Source organism: Phaseolus vulgaris, chromosome 3, assembly GCF_051622355.1.
Source record: "Phaseolus vulgaris cultivar YP4 chromosome 3, ASM5162235v1, whole genome shotgun sequence".
Lineage (NCBI taxonomy): Eukaryota > Viridiplantae > Streptophyta > Magnoliopsida > Fabales > Fabaceae > Phaseolus > Phaseolus vulgaris.
Window position 1 is genome coordinate 20,747,653 of NC_143500.1, and position 14,888 is coordinate 20,762,540.

At 39.6% G+C, this 14,888-nt stretch overlaps 1 protein-coding gene across 4 annotated transcripts; it reads left to right on the top strand.

The window, feature by feature from the left end:
* Positions 1 to 4,234: 4,234 nt before the first annotated feature.
* LOC137806835 (glutathione S-transferase zeta class) lies at positions 4,235 to 14,687 on the top strand. Of its 4 annotated transcripts, none has more exons than XM_068607135.2 (11): positions 4,235 to 4,360; positions 4,444 to 4,546; positions 4,620 to 4,676; positions 4,753 to 4,838; positions 4,942 to 5,013; positions 5,144 to 5,197; positions 5,339 to 5,414; positions 6,228 to 6,289; positions 8,032 to 8,091; positions 8,976 to 9,099; positions 14,425 to 14,687. In XM_068607135.2, the coding sequence occupies exons 1-10, from the start codon at positions 4,358 to 4,360 to the stop codon at positions 9,075 to 9,077; spliced, it is 675 nt and encodes a 224-aa protein (XP_068463236.1). In that variant the 5' UTR covers positions 4,235 to 4,357; the 3' UTR covers positions 9,078 to 9,099; positions 14,425 to 14,687. The 4 variants fall into 4 exon arrangements, with proteins under 4 accessions (XP_068463236.1, XP_068463237.1, XP_090156464.1 ...); XM_068607136.2 differs by having other exon boundaries at positions 8,979 to 9,099; XM_090300338.1 differs by lacking the exon at positions 8,976 to 9,099.
* The last annotated feature ends 201 nt before the right edge of the window (positions 14,688 to 14,888 follow it).

Below are 14,888 nucleotides of genomic sequence, written 5' to 3' on the forward strand. Positions count from 1 at the left end.
CTTGCACTCCAAGAAACCCTATCAAGGAGTGACTAACACTTACACCTTTACAAACCAGAATAAAGGAAAGATAACACCTGAAAAGAAGATGCAAGAACTCAAAACCAGTAGTTCAATTTGATGCAGAACTGCACCTTCACCAAGATCAAAGTTTTCCTAGAACAAGCTCACTTGAAAATCCCTTTCGAAAACCTTTCAAAAACTCTTTTCAATCATTCTTCTCACATAGAAAGTGTTTAATCTCTGTCAAAAACGTAATTGCTCAGCATCCTTTCATGTGAGAAAAGCTTTTCTTTATATAGAAAACAGTTTCTAACTTCTTTTCAAAAAAACAGTTGAAAAGCTGTTATGAAAACAACAGATTCAGTTTTAAACTAAACTGATTTATTTTAGGAAAACTGCCAACTCAGCTAATTGAAATAACTGACTGAGTTGTACCTTTGGTACCCTAACCAACTTTCGAAAATCCTTTCAGCACACCAAAAATAAACCTATTCTTTTACAGAGAAATAGATTTATTTTTGTGCAATATCCTGATTTTTGGAGAGAACTCTAAAAAGCTTTTGGAAAAACTTTTAACCACTTCAAGTGCTTGATCTATGCTTGGTTAGGCATCTAGGATAGGTCATGTAGCAAAAGGCAACCTTGAATACACACAACCATAAAGTACAAAATCATCTAAGACACATTGCAACCTACAAAGCAAAACTAGCTAACATCTACATCAAACACCCTAAGGCTAGGTTGAGATGAGCTTCATCCATCTTCAACAGAAACAAACACATAAAACTGTACTTAACACAAAATCAAGAAACAAAAAATTACAACAAAAGGACCACATAGAATTGATAACATTTTTTGGAGAAACATGACTTTGACAAAACTTATAAGGATTCAAAAATGAAAATGACACAACATAATGTAATAACAACAAGAAAACAACAAGAAATACCCAAAAAATAAACCTAAAACAGAAAGGTAACAACAAAAATGTAAAGTTCTTGAATTAAAAGTGCCAAAACAACTCAAACACAAACAAGAACAAACCTAAGACTCATGATACCACATGATATGATTCCAATAACATGATAGGGATATTCTAAGGACATGTTATGGATTCAACTTGAGTTGGAATATGATTAGACACTTTTTAAGAATTGGATCAATGTTCTTAACATTCAAGAACTCACCAAAACACAAGTAACCAAGCCAAACTCACATAGAAACCCATTTTGAACAACAAACCCATGGATAGAAACTCAAGAACACAACATATAGCAATTATACCCATGGAGGACGTGACAAAAACAACAAGAACAACCAATTTGCACCGATTAAAATTGAATATAAGTGCAGAAAATGAAAGAGGACATCATAAGGAAGAGATTGCACCGATTGAAAGTGAAAACAAACAAGTAGAACAAAAATGGGTAATTTGGAATGAAGGGAAAATGGATGAAGAAGATGAAATGAAATAGGGAACTTATGTGGTTGGAGTTCTTGGAGATGAACACGCCACTTGAAGGATGTAAGGCTCCAAGATGAGTGTAGATGTCGCCACTTGAGGTTCCAAGATGCACTCAAGATGAGACTAGAAGAAGAGAAGACACAAGTCTCTCAATCACTCACCAATTTGGGAGAATTTCTTTACTCAAAATATCAAATCTGTATTAGAAAGACTCAAGCCCTCCTTATATAGGAGAATGACCGGTCATGAAAGTACAAGAGGCTTACAAAAGAAGCTAACTAAAGTCCCCTTGTAACTCTTCCACTTCTAGCGCCTAAAGTGAAGGAGGAAGGGATATCTTTCTAGAATTTTCTAAAGCTAATATCTAAATATGCTTTACACAAGAGTTATCTTTAGGTTTCCCTCTTAGCACCTACCTAAACATTATTCTATATTATTTACAAATTTATACAAAAGAAACTATAAAGAGAGATATTAATTGAAGCCCATTCTTGAGCCTTCTTTTGGCTTTAGGTTTGGTCCTCTCTTTATTTTAATTCTTCTTTAATTTTTTAGAAGACTAGAAGAAAGAACTTCAAATGTTTGGGTGAATGACCTCTTCCTCCATTAGTAAAATCCTCTCTTATTTGATCTCTATCAGAGTGTGTCCCTGATTTATATAATATTTCCTTATTCGTCATATACTTTCAATTTGTTTGGTTAACGAGATCGACCCTGATTGATACATATGTCTTTATAATAATAATTTTAGTTTTAAATATCAATGAAAAAATGGTCATTGGTTTAACATCAAAATAATTCCTAGTATTATAACTGCAACGTGGAGTTGAGACGTTGTGAGCCATTGGATTTGATAATTCTTCCTACATCAAGATAACTTTTAAAATAATCCAAATTGTCACTTTTATTTCAAAAAAACATAAAATAACATGCGAAGGGACTCGTTTGCTCTGGTGAAGACGTTTTGAGTGGTGCTGGAGTTGTGTTTTCAGCTAAGATTTTTTGTTTTCGTGTGGTGGATGTGGGGGCAATAATGTAGGTCGTTTTCGTTTTTTGGAAAGTGAATTACAAATGTAGATATTCGAAAGCATTCAATGTAGATTTTGGATATTCGCATCTGAAAGGTAAAAAAGTCTCAAGATCTCGACATTCAAAAGTCATTATTGGGTATCTTGATAAGACTACAAATGGTCATATCCAGAAGCCACTTATCACTTCCGGACGAGAAAATATGGAAATGCATTATTTGTATTGCGAACATATATATCCAAAATGTTAAGGGCAAAATAATCAATTCATCTGTAGGTGTTGGGTGTGGATCAAAAGTGATATGGTGTAGAGAGAAATAACATTACGAAGCTCGAAATTATGATGACAAAGTGGGTTGAATCGACTCGAGTGAGTTATAAATAAAGTGGCACGAGCTAGTCTATCATTCATTTTCTTTATTTTTAATATTTTTAAAGATAAATCTCATATTTTTGAAATTAGAATTGATGGTGATCAATGTTTTAAATAAAAACTTTATTTATATTAATTTTTATTTATTGAAATATTATTGATATTTATTTTATTTTGCTAAACATTAAACCTTAGATAAAAATATTAGAGTTTGATTTAATTTTATTGCTCTTCCTTACTGATCCTGCCGGTTGACCTAAGTGCAAGAGCCTTGCCGCGTCAAAGGTTTCTCCTTCTGGATCGGCTTCGCACCACGTTAGCTTCTGTCCTTCACACCTCGATTCTCCGTAAGAACCTGAAAATGACAGAGTGGCGCCGCTGCGGCCGATCGCGCTCAGACGCTCAAGTAAGTGACGGAATCACCAAATACTAAGAGAGAAAATCTAAACTCAAGGAACCGTGCAAGAATTCTCTCAGCGTACTCCAGTGTTCTGAAAAACGTACTCTAGTGTTCTTAGAAAACGTACCTCAAAGTCTGTTAAGAGTTCCTTATATACCTGAGCGTTTCTCTCTCCTGACGGTTACACCTCTGGACACGTGGCTCACATCCAACTGTACACGTGTCACCATCCGGATCCCTCTCCACTTGAGCGTCACTTCTACTCTTCAAGCTATTTGACTAAGTTACCCATGCGAGGAGTAACTACAGCTTCCTTGGAGCGCGACCCCTTAAGCGGCGAGTACGGGGTGTCACCATGCACACCTTCTCTGTGGTCTCGCCTGCCGCTATCACGATCTGCTTCACTTGCACATCGTGCATGTTCTGGTAAACTGTTCCCTTGCCTCGACCTCTGGCCAGGGAATGATCATCTGATAACCTCATCATTTGTACTTGTACCCCTTGAAAGCCTTAAGCAAGCCTTCCTGACCTCTCGGCGATGTTCCCCTCTTAGGCGGTCTCTAACCACTTGATCGCCTAAAACTCACATACGGCGACTATGACGCAAACCTGGTGACCGCCGGTTATACATACTAGAGATCGGAGAACGCCAACCCAACTATTGGCGACTACACAGGCTTCCCGATGTACTTCCCTTCTGTCAGCCAGGTATTCCGCTCAACACGCCGATATTATCGCTTGCTGCCACGTCATCACTTCCGATTACCTGATCGGTACACTTACATTTTTATTCTCTAAAATATAATATTAATAACTAAAATCAAATAAATAAATTCTAAATAAAAAAATATTTAATTTTTTTTAAACCCGTTAACCTACTGGACCGAAACAATCGGCTGTCTTTTGCCACCCCTTGGAGCTGATAAACACTGAGAATTTATTATAATTGTTATTAAAAAATGGAAGGAGATGTGGCAAAATCTGAAGCATTAATAAAATCAAATGGCTGAAAATGTTTTAAACGAGTGAAGTTGGAAGTACGAGCAAAAGACAACTGGGGTTGGTGTTTGAAGTTGGAAGCATCAGCAATGGTATGCAATGCCTCTGGATACCTTCATCTGCTACATTCATGGCTACTCATTAATCATTATACTTGTTTGTAATTGAATCACAGGCAAGTGCAAGTGTTGCTAAAGAAGAAAAAAACAAACTCACACTCTATTCGTATTGGAGGAGCTCTTGTTCCTTCCGAGTCCGAATCGCTCTCAACCTCAAAGGTACTCCAACTCGCTTCCTTTCTCCCACTCTCTCTCTCACTCACTCCGCCATTGCTTGTTTCGTTCGATTCAGGCCTTAAATACGACTACAAGCCCGTTAATCTGTTGAAGGGTGAACAATCCAGCCCCGGTTTGTTCTCTAACCCTCACTTTCCCTAATTGCAAGTTATTCATCGATTAACGAAAAGCATTTCCTCTTTTTCCAGAGTTTCTCCAGCTCAACCCTGTTGGTTGTGTTCCCGTTCTAGTGGATGGCCACGCTGTTCTTTATGACTCTCTCGCCATTATTTTGGTCTTCTGTCTTTTCTTTCCTTTTCCTAAATCCTTTAATGTCTCATCTTCCCTGTTAGTTTCTCTTCAAATGCCTATCGTATTTTCTGTTCTCATCCATGCAGTATTTGGAAGATAAGTATCCCCACAATCCTCTGCTCCCTCATGATATTCCTAAGAGAACAATCAATTTCCAGGTACACTTTACATCGGGTTCCTCTAAAATGAAATTAATCTTATCCCTTTTTCTCCAATATTGAAGGAAAGATAAAGTTGGGAGTTTCACGACCTAATGCGTGCATTCTCTTCTGATGTTTTGATATGCAGGCTGCTAGTGTTGTTTCCTCAACAATACAACCTCTCCATAACTTGAGTTTACTGGTATGTTTTGCGTTCATTTTTTCATTTGCTTATTTTTTTTAATATATTGTTGCTTTATTTATTTATTTTTACCAAGAAGCCATATCTGGATGCTGGATTGTCTATGATATGTTTATTGTTATTTTACTTTTATCTTTGCAGAACTACATCGGGGAGAAAGTTGGCCCTGATGAAAAACTTCGTTGGGCTCAAAGTACAATTAGAAGAGGCTTTACAGGTGAGGTTTGATTAACTTGCTGCCACTGCGCTATAGATAGTAAGAAAGGAAAGAGAAGCAAAAAGAGAGTTTCTGAAGTGTCAAGCATTTGTTCGACGTTAAACAATTTACTCTGAAATACTAGCTTATTTCTCACTAACATAACAGATAATTCATGAAACAGTTTTATTTTCTCAATTTAGTTCTGTAGATCCCATTTGTCTGAAAGTTAAGAGCCTAGTGCTATATAACTTATATCTAAACGACTCAAAAAGGGGATGACCCCGTTAATTAAAATTTTCTTCCTATACAGTGCATCCTACTACCCTTATTGGTGTTTTCTTAAATCTTGTAAGTTTTTCATTCTATATGCAGCAGACACAGAATTTGACTATACCAAATTGAAAATGACAGTCAATCGGGAACAGAGTGATTGAGACTCCAGCAGTTAAACACTGCAGCTCTTGATAAACAATTTGTTTTTAAATTGGAGTTATGAATTGGGCAAAGTTTCAAAGTTTCCCTAAGTTGGTGTAGTTCTTGAGTGTTGGAGGAATTTTTAACTAGATGCATTGTCTGATAGTTGAATCTGTTTGTTACTATCAAAACCTTCAACTATATTTTTGCACGAGTTTCATTAAGTTTGCGAACTAACTGCTAATAGAAACACAGTGTATGTAAATGGTGCAAACCCTCAATTGTGTAAATGGTTTAAGAGAATATTCACTGGTATCCCCCCTTATTGGTAAAATATATCCTGTTTATGTTAGGCCTTTCCAGAATTTGGTTTGGTTTTGTCTTAATCAATTGCTGTTTATAAAACCTGTGTTTCAGCACTTGAAAAGCTATTGAAAGACCACACAGGAAGATATGCAACTGGGGACGAAGTTTACCTGGTATGTTGGTAGTTATTGGAGTTTAGTCATTTGAAAATTAATAAATGGAAGAGATAACTTCTTCCAAATAGTAGCCTTAAAATCTTGACTAGCAGTATCATAAACTCCTGTGTCTTGACTATGACCCAATTCAATCTTCACATTAATACTCTGATTAGAGCTGTTAAAATGGGTTACCCGGCCTGGCCACCATGGGTTGGCCACTTGGTAGACCAACCCAACCAAGCTCACTTATCAGTGAGCTTCAAAAAATGAGCCCTTTCAATCTTCACATTAATACTCTGATTAGAGCTGTTAAAATGGGTTACCCGGCCTGGCCACCATGGGTTGGCCACTTGGTAGACCAACCCAACCAAGCTCACTTATCAGTGAGCTTCAAAAAATGAGCCCTGCTCAACTCACCACGGGTTGGTGGGTTAAATGGGTTTACTCACTTTTAAAAAGAAAAAATTGTAGCTTCTTATTTTTTTTTCTTCAATCTAGTTTTTTTCTAATATGAAAACTGGATCCAAGTTCCAAATCACTGGAATAACCATGACAAATAAATCATCATTTAATATATATAAATAACACCTGCAAATGATACTTCTAAATGCATACCAAACAGAAGCACTAAATGATAGTTATATAAATAACATCCAAATAAAATCTGAATAATATCAAAAGTTAATCCCACATATTCCTCTTAGAACTTAAACTCTAAATAGGCAAATACAATCCAAAATCATCTTAAACTCAAAATACAATTCAAAATCATAAAAATACAAATTACTATCCAACATCAAATCATTGATGTCCTTCTATAACATTAGAGCTAGAGTCTTGAATGGAGAAATTCAAAACAATTTCATATCCTGGAGCATCTTCTTTATCCCCATTTACAATAAAAGAAATGTTAACTAATAACAATAAAGGATTAAGTAATAAATAATTTGACGTGTGGAGTTGCTAGCTGTGATATGAAATAAGTTGGAAGAATAATGTAATTCAGCAACATCAGGCAATGAAGTGTGGGGTGACTGGAGGTGGTAGGTGTGGTGGTTGGCGGTGGAAAATCGAAAACCCTAGAGTAGATGCAGAAAATCACCCATGAAGTGAGACATTTTTATTTTGAGAGAAAAGAACTGAGGGAATAGATGGAGAGGAGAATGGGAACCAATAGGCCATGTATATTTTCCCCACCCCATTTTTTAATTGTATTGTGCTGTTGTTTAGATGGAGAAAATCACCCATGTAGTGAGACATTTTTTATTTTGAGAGAAAAGAACTGAAGGAAGAGAGTTGGAGAGGAGAATGGGAACCAATAGGCCATGTATATTTTCCCCACCCCATTTTTTAATTGTATTGTGCTGTTGTTGGGCTGCATTAAGGTGTCTTTTTTTTTAATTTTTTTTATCATGGTGGTGAGCCGGGTTCTTAGTGGGCTGGGTTTGATTTTGATTTGTACTAAAATTTGCAGTTTTTTTAGTCCAACCTGCCTTGAACCCGGGGTGGGCCAGGTTGACTAAGGGCTTTGACTCACTTTGACAGTTGTAGCTCTGATATGTTGGATCATAATTACAATGCGATTGAACTCCAAAGTGGAAGTCTATCATCACAACATTTTGAAAATGAACAGGATTAGCTATTAAACAAGCACGAAGTTAATGTCATTTTTTTGGAATATAGTTTTCAGCTTAATGTTGCTTGCACATCATAGTTATTTATAAATTACAATCTAACAAGATGATTATCATTTGCAGGCAGACATATTTTTAGCACCTCAGTTACATGCAGCATTTAAGAGATTCAACATCCAAATGGTAGTATTTTGTGGTCTCATGTAGTTCAGATCTGTTTGACAGTAGGATTTATCAAAAGTACATGAATTTCTCACTTTAACAACACCTTGGTTGTTCATAAAGTTGCTAAAATACTTGCAGTTGATTTCACAAAACTAAAACTGGTCCTTGAAGCATCAGGAGGATGTGTTAATTGTAGGACTTCAAATTTGGGTAGAACTAGTCAATATATGAGGAGTACATGAGAGAAACTCTTTACTTAGAAGTGTAGAAACCATTCATAAAAGTGTTAAAGAGCGAAAGCAAACCAGTGCATTACTGAACATGCACGATGATGTAAGGAGGAAGTTACAACCTCTTCATTAATGATGTGGTTAAGTTCATGAATTTGCATAATTTTCTCAATAATGTGGTTAAATTCATGAACTTTTGTAACTTCCTCATTAATGATGTGATTTGGTGAGTTCATGCATCTTTCCACTTCATTCTACCTTAGAATAATTTAGAAACTTCTAAAAGTTTATCTAAATCTTTACAACTTTCTAGAAACTTCTAAAATATTTTTCCATCATTTTTCTAAAAATTACAAATCAAGTTATATATACTTTGTAATTTCTTCAAGTTCCTTCATTATTCTTCTAGTCATTCTTCCCTTGTACTTCTCTTCTATGTCTTTTTCTTCTTTTTCTTTGGTCATGTTCCTAGTAGTGACTTCTTGAGGTGATTCTCCTCCTTCCAAGTTCTCATATTCTCTTTGAATTGTTTCCTTCTTCATCTATGGTCTCATCATATTGACATGATATCTATTATAAATTTAGATTTTTTGTTTTTTCTGTAGTTTGCAAAATTGTTGATTGTTTGTTAAATATTTATCTTGACAACTTATTTCCTCTTCATCGTCCTAGCAGAATGAGTTCCCTATTCTGTCAAGATTGCATGAGACATATAATGAGATCCCTGCATTCCAGGAGGCTCTACCAGAGAACCAGCCAGATGCAGTACACTAGTTGAACCAATAATTTGGGACTGGTAATCAATCTCTAAAGAACATTAATTTTTTTTTTATAACTTCCATTTTTTTTTATAAAAGCTTTCATGTTAGGTATCACTATGTAACCTGAAATCTCAACTAGGCGGACATCTCAAACAACAACAATCATCTGTCATCACATGAAAAAAAGTATTACTTAAAAAGAGAAAAAAGAAAGAAAATACAAAAATATGGGAGGACTAGACCAAAACCCATATGATAACAAAATCGATACATAGGTAGATTATACCTATTCATAAAGAATTTTAAGAATAGACTAGATAAAAACCTATTATACTAATGAAAAGTGTTCCCGCCGGTTGACCAGATTATGCTTCGTGCGTAGCTAAAACTCGCGTATCAAGGACCCTTTGTCTTCGTTCCAAATTCCCACCCTTAGCTGCTGTGAGTACCTGAAAAGAAGTGAACAAAGGGGCGCCCTCGCGGCCGTTTGCACTCCGACGATCATGTCAGCTGGCGAGAAACATCAAAGAACGCACCTCCGTATCGGAGCACCGTGAATGGATGCTCTGAAGGTAGTTGAATGACTGAATAACTAATTTCTCTCTAATTGCCTGTGCGTACAGTGGGTTCGCGAGCAAGCAACTAGAGTGTGCGTGTGTAAAACTGAGTCTAGCTCCCTGTCTCAAACGTCTAAAGCCTCTTTTAAACGTCTAAAGCTTTCAAAGCGTCTTAAAGTGCATTTAAAGTGCCTTAAAGCGCATTTAAGGTGTTTAAAAACGTTCAATGCGTTTAAAACGTTTAAAGCATTTAAAGCGTTTGAAACGTAAACTGAATAAAACGTACCTTAGCAAACTTTCAGGGAAACTTATATACCTTGATGTTTCAACGCTTACTGCCATGTGTTCTTCTGACTTGACCGCTATTCTACATGGAGGGCCTTACAGCGCCGTAACCCAACTTAGGGATATTCCATCGTGTAAGTCCTCCTTCCTCGAAGTGCATCTGGCGCAAGGGGTGACTTTCTGGGTGCCAACTCATGCGCCCCAGCCTCTAGTTACTCGCCCTGGGAGTGTATCTACCTTCCTCTCGTACCACACACATGGTTCGCCCCTGGCGTGGCCCTCTCATGGGTTGTATCTGTCCCAGGGGTCTCCTAGAGGTGGCGTGGGTACTTCACGAGTCAGGTTACTCCTCACTGGTACTGGGAATATGGCCTTGAAACCACCTTTCTCTTCTCTTTATTACTGTTCTGAGGTACTGAGGCCTCTCGTGGTGTCGTCCCCTCCACGGTCTTTCCTACCCGTGGGTATCGGGGGTGACACCGTCGATGCCTTAACCTGGCGACGCCTACACCTGGCGACGCCTTAAGCGGTCAACCTGTTGACTTTCCTCCCTGGGCGTCTGGCATTGCTTGCATCGCTGGGCGTATCTTACACAATCCTCCCTCACCGAAGGCCAATAAAAACCTGCGCGAATCACCTTGGAAGCTAATGATCTTCCCCCCACGTGGCTTCTGCAAATCCCCTCGTGAAGCTTTGACATGATCCTCGTACATTCGTCGCCACTCACACATGTCAGAATTGGATGCGTGAACCCATGCCTGAATAGAACTCCATCAACGAGAGTGTACCTTGTAGAGTTCTTCTTTATCCTCTTTCCTTTTTCAGGCTCTGCTGGGAGAATCCCATCTGCAATGTATCGCCTATAAGGCGTCATCCACGTGTCGCCTTCCTCCAAGGCACATACTTGCACACACTTCTCTCCTTCGGGCGAGGCCGCGTAGGTGCTGATGCGGGGTGTCCTCGCCGTATCTTGAATCAAAGAGCGATGGCTCCTTAGCTTTCCTCTTGTTGCGCTAATGTGAAAAACGTCCACCCTGTTGTCTGCCACAAACTTTCGTGGCGTTTTGAGCGTCTCTTGGATGACTGTCCTCTGCCTTCCCCCTTTGCCTGAGCTGGCCAGCTTGGCGAGTAGGTCAGCTCTGACATTTTGTTCTCTAGGGACATGCACCAGCTCAAACGTAGCGAAAGCTCCCTTCAGCACCTGGACATACTTTAGATATGCAACCATCTGTGGATCCTTTGCTTGGTACTCCCCTGATACTTGCCCTGTGACCAACTGGGAATCACTCTTCGCCAAGAGACTCTAAGCGTCCATTTCCTTTGCCAAGAGCATTCCAGCAATCAGCGCCTCGTACTCAGCTTGGTTATTGCTTGCTTTAAAAGAGAAACGTAAGGTTTGCTCGATCAACACCGCATTAGGCCCCTCCAAGATTATTCCAGCACCACTTCCCTGTTGGTTGGAGGATCCATCCATTGAGAGCATCCATTGTGATCCTAACTCCACCTCTTGAGGGCCTCCTCTTGGTGAGAGCTCTACGACGAAATCTGCGTAGACTTGTCCTTTGATGGATCCCCTGGGTTCGTACTGGATATCAAACTCTAACAGCTCCACCGCCCAGCGAACCATCCTTCTAGCTACATCTGGCTTCTGAAGTACTTTCTGAATGGGGAGGTTCGTCATCACCACCACTGTGAAACTGTGAAAATAGTGGCGGAGCCTCCTGGCCGAGAACACTACTACCAACGCCGCCTTCTCCAACAACTGGTACCTCGACTCTAGGCCTTGTAATGCCTTGCTTACAAAGTAGATGGGCCTCTGCACTTGGTCTTGCTCTTGGACCAGCACAGAGCTGATTGCCCACTCTGTTACTGCAAAGTACAATCGAAGGGGGACGCCTGCTCGTGGCTTGCAAAACACTGGTGGCGTCGCCAAGTACTCCTTTAGCTTGAGGAATGCTGCTTCGCACTCATCTGTCCACGCAAAACAGCTATTTCTTTTGAGGCACTGAAAGTAGGGGTGACCCTTCTCACCTCCAGCAGACACGAACCTTGACAAAGTTGCCATCCGCCCCGTAAGCTGCTGTACTTCTTTCACTGAGGTTGGGCTCCTCATGGCAATGATGGTTGCGCACTTATCAGGGTTCGCCTCTATTCCCCTCTCAGTGAGCATAAATCCCAAGAACTTTCCCGCCTCGACGCCAAAAACGCACTTCTCCGGGTTTAACTTGAGGCGGTACTTGGCTATTGTGGCGAACAACTCCTCCAGGTCAGCTGAGTGTCACCTTATTTCCTGAGAGGTCACCACCATGTCATCAACATAGGCGTGTACGTTCCTTCCCAGCATGGGTGCAAGGACCTTTTCCATTAGTCTCTAGTAGGTGGCGCCTGCGTTCTTCAGCCCAAATGGCATCACCTTGTAACAGTAGTTGCATGTTTCCGTCATGAACGTCGTTTTGCTCTCATCCCTTGGATGCAATCTGACTGTACCCTGAGAACGCGTCTAAGAAGCTCAACATCTTGCACCCTGAGGTGCTATCCACCAATGCGTCGATGCTAGGTAAGGGGTACGAATCTTTAGGGCACGCCTTATTTAAGTCCGTGAAATCGACGCACATTCTCCACTTTCCATTCGCCTTCTTCACCAGGACGACGTTGGCCAGCCACTCAGGGTATTGTATCTCCCTGATGTGCCAAGCATTCAGCAATTTCTGCGTTTCTTCCTTCACGACGAGATGCCTCTCTTCGTTGAACTTCCTCCTCCTCTGTCGTACAGGGCGAACCTTGGCGTCCATGGTGAGGTGGTGGCACAAAAAATCTGGGTCGATGCCTGTCATGTCTGCGGCGGTCCACGCGAATGCATCCAAGTGGCGTGAGATCACTGCTGCCACTTCGTCTTGTTCTTCCTGGCTCAACAAACGTCCCAACTTGAACGCCTTACCACCTATCTGCCTTTCCACCACATTGTCTACTGGTTGGGGTCGCCTGTCTCGCGTGCCCTCCGCACGAGACTCGCTTATGTTGCTTTCACTTATAGGTGTCGCCCTATTGGGTGCTTCGGGCGTTGCCTCCTCTGACTTTTCTTTCATGGGCGAGGCCCCCTGTGTGCTTTTTCTAAGGTTGTATCTTCCTTGGGCGTCGCCTCCGCGTGTGAGGCCTCTACAGGCGTCGACTCCGCGGGCATCGCCCCTTCCAAGGGTTCTACCTCCATTGACGTATCCGAAACGGGCGATCGTTCAAGCACCATGAACACGCCTCTCTTCGCCTTTAAGCTATTTTCATAGCATTTTCGGGCCTCCTCTTGATCAGATTTGATCACAATGACCCTGCCACTAAGATTTGGCAACTTCATCTTCATGTGGCGTGTGGAAGCCACTGCCCTTAGCCTATTCAGCGCTGGTCTTCCCAACAAGATGTTGTAGGCTGAATTAGATTCACGACTAGATACCGGATGTTATTGTCATGTGGGACAACATCTCGTAGGTCAGCCCTTGTGAACACAAGGTTTGACTCCCACTGATCGTCCAATCCCTCCTCAGCAACTAAGTTCACTACCCTCACATACCTCTTGTGCTGAGAGGCAGTGGGTCCTCCTCCAGAAAAGCCACCAGAGATGGTGTGCACCTCTCCATGGATTGACATTTCATGCGCTTGATCCTCCTCTGGTACTGTTAGGGCTGCTGTGGTCAACCTGTTGACTTTCCTCCTTGGGTTCCCTAGATGGGTCCCACCATACGTTTGACTTTGACTTTGACTTTGACTTTGGTCAACGCCCGGGGACGGGACAGTACAAAAAGATTCTCTATGAATAAATCCTAAATTAGCCAACTTATCAATATATACATTTCCTTCACGAAAAATATGAGAAACCCTAAACTTGATTTTCCCACGGTAATTAAGACAAATATTCCGTCGGTTCCGAAGCATCCAATGAACATTTGTTCTAGTATTAAACGCAACACAAACCAAAGTAAAATCACATTTCAACCACATCTTTTGAGCTTCCTCTATAGCATGTATAGCTCCATAAAACTCAGCAACACCGCATTTTTTAATGTGTTAATATATTAGGCTTAAATAAATTCCATGTTTTCTATATGACCGATTTTTGTGGATTACCTATTTTTTTTTGTTTCAATTTGGATACATAATAGATTAAACATTTTGATACAAGTCTCTTCTGTTATGTCCATCAATTTTACCATTCACATGTTCATTAGGTTGTAGCGATACATCAAGCATCTTGTTACTTATACTGACATGACACATTGGTTGTAATGATAAAGATAAGTTGAACAATTAAAAGAAAATTTAAAAGTATTGGAAGGATTAATAAATATTTATTTAGGAACTTAAAATAAAATTTTATAATTTATTAAAAGTTCAATTTCAAAAAATATTAGTAAGTACTCCAAACAAAAGATTATTATTGAAGCTTTTATATCATACTAATTTTAAGTATCCCTTCATTTATTTGGGCAGCAGTTTTTAATTTCAAACTATTTTAATTTATTGTCCCAGGAAGTATGATCTGATATGAATAGGGGAAATTGCAGCAGTGATTTGCCATCCGGTTGAATATGTTGTTATCAAGGTATAAGAGGATACACAACAATAAGGTTACTACCACATCTAAATGTTTGTTTTACACATCCTGTGTAGTTCAAAAGATATTTTGATTCGGGTTGTATTGTATGTCTGTATTATATTATCTTTAGTTCCAATTCTCAATGATCATGTTATACGTTAAATCGATGTTTCAAAAAAGTTTGAGTTCTCGACAATGATGGTTTTTTAACAATGAACCAATTTTAAAACTCACCTTGTAAGCTCTCGAGATTAGGTTCAACATATTCTTCAACCCTGGTGCAGTCAGAGGTGGATTTATGGGGTGAAGTCCTTGTCATGAATTGAGGCCATTCCTATGGTGTCCTTCTCTTAAAACATCTCATAACACGTTTTAGTGTCCTTTTTACGTGTTTCCA

Excerpts from the sequence above, each read along its gene's own strand:
- LOC137806835 (XM_068607135.2), top strand. Across the intron at positions 6,290-8,031 it reads CTGGGGACGAAGTTTACCTG|GCAGACATATTTTTAGCACC; the intron begins GTATGTTGGTAG and ends TATCATTTGCAG. Across the intron at positions 8,092-8,975 it reads AGAGATTCAACATCCAAATG|CAGAATGAGTTCCCTATTCT; the intron begins GTAGTATTTTGT and ends TCATCGTCCTAG.